Raw genomic sequence first — 6000 nt, forward strand, 5'->3', positions numbered from 1 at the left:
CTTGACATACTTTTTATATTCAGATGGATACTAGGCGGAGTAGCCCTATAAATCAGGTCTTTATATATATATATATATATATATATATATATATATATATATACTTGCCTGTATGAATTGATGACTGCATTATGTATGTATGTATGTATGTATGTATGTATGTATGTATGTATGTATGTATGTATGTATGTATGTATGTGTGTGTGTGTGTGTGTGTGTGTGTGTCTGTGTGTGTGTGTGTGTGTGTATGCATGGATGCATGGATGTATGTATGTTACTCACTTGCGGTATGGCACTCAGCCAGTTCACAGACATCGAGCTTGTAATCCATTCCCGAACAGTCAGACTTAATCTCTGAGCTACAAGTTCTGGTCCTCTCACCAATGCCCCTACCACAGGTTACTGAACATGAGGTCACCACGACTGACCACTCCGACCAGGCTTGGTATTAAAATAAAATTCTTCAGGATGAGCACGGAAATAGTGTGGAATACAAGAGAATATGCAACGGTAGCGGAGAGAGGTGGGCTAAGTTCGTTCTGCCTAACAAATATCCATATATAAAATGAGCACAAAACAACCGGAAAGTTTCCTAAACTAAATTTTATTTACAGTTAGATGGTTAAAATTTTGCTCGGGAAATGCTAAAAATGCATGCGGTTCGAGGTGAGGTGTCGGCTCCACGATTTATTGACCTGCTTGCTTAAGACACACACCCTCCATCAAAAACCGATATTTCTGGATCCGCCACTGGGGGAGTTCGATGTTGACAGAAAACATCGGGGCCACAATATATTAATTATATTCAGAATGTATAGTCGTGTTTAATTTACGCTTATCAGCATATGGTCACGTCATCATAATAATGTCAGTGAATCTCAGCACCATAAGCACTTAAGGAGGTGTCACATTCAAGATGATTTTGCACCTTATACGATTTCTACGTAAATCAACTTGTCGATTTGCTGTTTCAGAATTCCGATACGATCTCAGCAAATGTTGCACAGAAAAACAAATTTACTTTTCTTGGTGCACATGTATTGTATAAGATGATTATGCGATCTGCGCTGACGGAATATCGATTTCATGGACTTTGTAATGCCATTGTTGAGGTAGATACTGAATTTGGTCCACATTAATAAAATGCACTTATTCTCTGAACAGTTTGCTTTTAGATTTCGTGTACTGTAAATTATATAATAAACAGCTTTTTTCATAAATTTCATTCCTTTAATAGTTCACCACTGATCCAGAAACACTTGCTTTGGATCTCACTCATTTTTTAATGAAGATATAAACCTCGTTCCTATGGTGATATAAGTAATATCAAATAACAACGATTTAAGCATCATCTCACATTGTAATTATTGAAGATTTGATTCCCACCACAATGTTTTATACTTGTAATTATTGAAGAATTAATTGCCATCCCCACGATTATGCGTGTAATAAGCCCCAACCCCCCAAAAGTATTAAAAAGAAGAAACAAAGAAAGACTGCAATAAAGAAAAACGGTAGAATAAAGATAAAAAGTGAAAGGGATCAACAGTATTAAAGACAGAGTTTACAACTAAGAGCAAGTATATATCATTCCAATATTAATCCAGAGTAGGGCAAGCATCCTGTTGGTCTTGGGTTGCTTGCTTCATATTTTTGCTCATAAACAAAGTTATTTGAAACAGAGAGCCAATTAAGGCTTTCTATATCCTAACTCTCACTAATTGCCAAATTACAGTGATGGGTGAGTTCACTTGTATACGTTTTAAGATATATATGTCAATGGTATTTCTATGATCAATGTTTACGTGAATTGTCTTACTGGCTTCAACATCCGCTGTTAGAAACCTTTTCTCAATTTTGTTTGGAGTCCCATTGTGTTCACCGTCTTTGTTCATGGGGAACTTACATTCAGTGGTTTCTGGAAAAAGAAACAGCGTTTTGATCACATGATAATGTCCCAATCTGAACCGATTTGACTCAAATAAAATGTTTAAGTGTATTTTAACTAATATAATATATATCGTGTTTTCTTTTAAGACTGAAAAAATACTTCTCTGCAAAATCAACTGTTGTAGAGAGTCGCATAGAGTGGACCACTATGTGTATAAGTGTTACAACTTATATGTGATTGCTACTGTAGTAAAATATGTTACGTAGGGTATATAGGGATATGTATATTGACAATATAAACTTTGAAGCTGTATGTAAGGAAAGAAATAAGCAATAAGATTTTCATTCCTTTATTTTAGTCATTCATTTTTCTTGTGTTCCTGTTGTAACATCAAGTCTGCAGACTTGTTGTATGTTGTACGTAGAGGAAAAATGTTTGTTTGAGCTGTTCAGTGAAAATAGAAAGTGCTCATTGAGCAATAATGTTATCTAGGAAATACTATGAATTATTCCAATGAGTTCTGGACATTGCCATTTTGACAACGTCACCGTACATCGTGGACCATTACATTTCTGAAATTTATATGGAACTTTCTATTCTTTTGGATAATAATTAAACCTTTTCAGGATTATTTTGGATTCACATCAGAGAGCGAGAGAGAGAGAGAGAGAGAGAAAACTTAGAAGCTGCGAATACACTTGGATTAAATTGCTTGCTGTAATTATGTCCTCTTCTTTCGCCTCTTCATATCGCGTTTCCAATTATCGCTACATTGAGGTATTATTGTTATCGCCGTATAACTTGTTACCTGTTATCGCCGTATAACTTGTTACCTGTTATCGCCGTATAACTTGTTACCGGCACAAATTCAGGTCTAAAATGAATAAAGTGCGTTTATGGTTGTTATTCTTATAGATGATGTTCTTGTGGAATTTTAACCTTGGTTGTTGAATGAAGCCTAGGGATCACACATCACCACCTTTTACGCTCAAAACCATAACCTCAGCTTCAGAGTTGATCTCTGGCCCCATAACATTTGTCTACAGGTGGCAAAAGTGACAGAAGAGAGAGGCAATGTGCTGTTTACTGGACGGCACGTTCCACATAGAGGCTGGCGTATTAAATTATCTTTTATCTCGATTCTTAAAGCAAAACGTTGTTACAAAATCTTATTAGTACCAGTACATACCTCTTACCCCGAAGAGCCACGACCACCAATCTAGTGAGTAAACTGGCGATAGACCCGTAAATAATATACACAGAAGAGCTATATCTGAAAGACAAAAATAGTCAGTCATGCACTGAATGAATGTATCAATATGCATTGATGGCTGCATGAGTTGAAATAAAGTAGACAGATATACATTTTAAACTAGGGTTTTAGAGTAATATTAAACCACAGATTCTGCCTAAAATATTCACAATTTCAGAATTGTTGTGTGTGGGGGTGATACCTAGAATGAGACTTCAACCGATTTTGAAGATACCGGTCAATATTCTCTTGAATCAAGATTAAATGAGAAAACAAAGACCCTGCTCTGCCATCGTATATTGTACCGGCAGATCAGAGTCTTTGTAATTTGTTCTATTGATTACTCAAAGCAAATTGCTTTTACTCAGATAATGCGCCGAAAGATCCGGGTCTGTGCTGTTTGCAGTTTTTCTCGACTTATTAGCGAGTATATACGGTATTAATTAGAACGTACACTCATTGCAACGAATAGATAGCAATTTGGCAAAATAGGTAAGTGTTACCGATATTACACACCTAACTAGCTTTGCCTAAACCTCATACAGTTTATATTTCCATTAGTGTTTTCACACAGTAAATTAATCTGGATCTAAACTGCATATCAGTGAAATAAATATTCTCTTCCATAGGTCAGTGTGACCCATATTTCATACATCCGTGACAGGACGTTTTACAGCTGTCGATAATGTTGGGAAATGTATTCAAAAGCAGCCAGGAATATTACCTACACTAGATCAATGTTAACCGTATTTTATACCTCCGCCTTTCTTGGAAGTTTTCGAACTAATCATATTTATCTCAGTGTTTATGCCTCATGTTAGAACCCTGGTCAATAATGCATGTCAGTCAATATGGAGATTTTCACTATAAGGAGTCAGTATAACAAAGATTTCATAATAACATATCCTATTGTAAAATGTGTGTAAATCTTTATAGCGCCATCACTATTCATGCAAATCTCTGGAAACATTACTGGACTACGTATTTCCATTAATAAAGAACCATTTCCCATAGTAGGTCACTGTTAACCGCATTTCATTCTTAAATGACTTTGCTTCGACAATTTAGAACCATTTTATTCAGTCATTGGTTATTTGTTATCACACGCTTTAGTGGTTTGTACGGAAAGTGCATTTCGTTGAATACTGCGCTGTTGCCGTAATTATTAAACAGTCACTTTTTTCTCTCAAATAAATGACTTTCTTTGAACTTGTTGGTATCTGTTCATATTTCCGTCAATAATTATGATAATATAAGGGACTTGGCTGTTACGTACAATAAAATCAATACATTACTATTCCCTAAAATAAATCGATGTAGCTCATATTTACACCTACATGATTTTGGTATTGTTTTGTTGAAAGTCATATATCCATCTTCATATATAATCACAGTATAGAAGTAATATTGGACATTTGGTATAAACGTCAGCGTGACCCCTATTTCACACCTAGATGACATTGCTTAGACGTTTATTTTAAACTGTGCTATGTCTTATTTATGTGACCATGGATGTGTCAAATATTTCATAAACCTATCTGAGGACGCATTTGACTGAGTTTAGAAATATGGAAACCAATATTCTCTCCTTTACAGGTCAGTATGACATACAACTCACAGTTGCTTATAATCTTATTTTGGTACTGAACTCTTGTATACATGTACGATTTCATAGTTGATGTATTCAATTTACGCGGGAACGTGTCTCAAGAAGCTCTATGTGAAAGCACCTAATTTTCGACCTGCATTTCCTCAGGTGGGGCCATTCGTGATACATCGACACATTCTAGTATGACCGTTTAAACTGATAAATGAGATAAGAAAATAACGTACATGACTAAATTTCGAATAATCACCTTTTGTTTAGCTTCAAAATCGCTTTGAGAATAAAAGAGGCCTGAAGGTTCGTCAAAACATTTTAAATCAATCTTGGAATCTAGTTTTATGTATATATTTTGTCAATTGCTTCTCACTTTTCTTACGACTCTGCAATTATTTTTTAAAACTTATGTTCGCATTAGCATATGACCACTGTATATATCAAAACAAAATGAAAACTTGAAGCTAATTAGTGAAAAACAGATTTCTGTTTTTAAGTGAGAATTGAAAAGAAACTATTTTGAATTTAAAGAAATATTCCAATAAAATCCATATTCACGGAGACAAGCTGAAGTTTTTATTTATATTCTAATTTCAAGAGGACTGTAATGGACACCATTTCGATGTTCCTTGACTACATTTATGTGCTTAGTGGATGTTTCACAAGGCTGGAAAATGTTCAATTACCTGAGCTGGTTTGCGGTGCGGTATGGACGATAAATACGCACATGACGCATACTTTTGTTTTAAGCTGTTACTGTCAGGTTGGCATTTAACACCATGAGGCCATGGATCGAGATCTTGACGCCAGGACATGTACTCCAACCATTGATCACATATGTTACGTGTTTACAGGATCAAGTAAAAACTCCAAAATTATCTTTCGAACTTGGTCACTTTTAGAAACGTTCTGACAAATGCCAAAAATTAAATTGATTTCTCTAGTGAGCGTTGATTACATATGTTTTAGTTATTTGTAACTACAACAAGTTATGTAATATAGGCATTCCATCAATAACACTAGTTTGAGTACATGAAATCTAAGTGTGAAGACACGTGGATTATATGCTGTGACTATGTAAACGCGTGTAGTTATTGCAATATAAACTTGTAGACAGCACTGTCACTTTGTGTGCATAATAATAATAAAGATATAATATTATATTTACGATTGCAGCAATAATTACCCATATATCAAAAGGTGTGTACATAAAGTACAGACTTATATGTGTAGTCGTGCATACATCCCTGAAAATAG

At 35.0% G+C, this 6000-nt stretch overlaps 1 protein-coding gene across 1 annotated transcript in view; it reads right to left on the bottom strand.

Moving 5' to 3' along the window:
- Positions 1-6000, bottom strand: part of LOC149799666 (SCO-spondin-like) — a 123598-nt gene that overhangs the window by 116224 nt on the left and 1374 nt on the right. The window contains exons 2-4 of the mRNA XM_089959020.1: positions 3081-3164; positions 1820-1918; positions 283-441 (exon numbers count right to left, since the gene is read on the bottom strand). Of these exons, the coding sequence (XP_089815146.1) occupies positions 283-441; positions 1820-1918; positions 3081-3164 (342 nt within the window). The remainder of the gene's footprint in view (positions 1-282; positions 442-1819; positions 1919-3080; positions 3165-6000) is intronic.

The sequence above is a fragment of the Sinohyriopsis cumingii genome, chromosome 5, assembly GCF_028554795.1.
Source record: "Sinohyriopsis cumingii isolate HCF-2022 chromosome 5, ASM2855479v2, whole genome shotgun sequence".
Classification (NCBI taxonomy): domain Eukaryota; kingdom Metazoa; phylum Mollusca; class Bivalvia; order Unionida; family Unionidae; genus Sinohyriopsis; species Sinohyriopsis cumingii.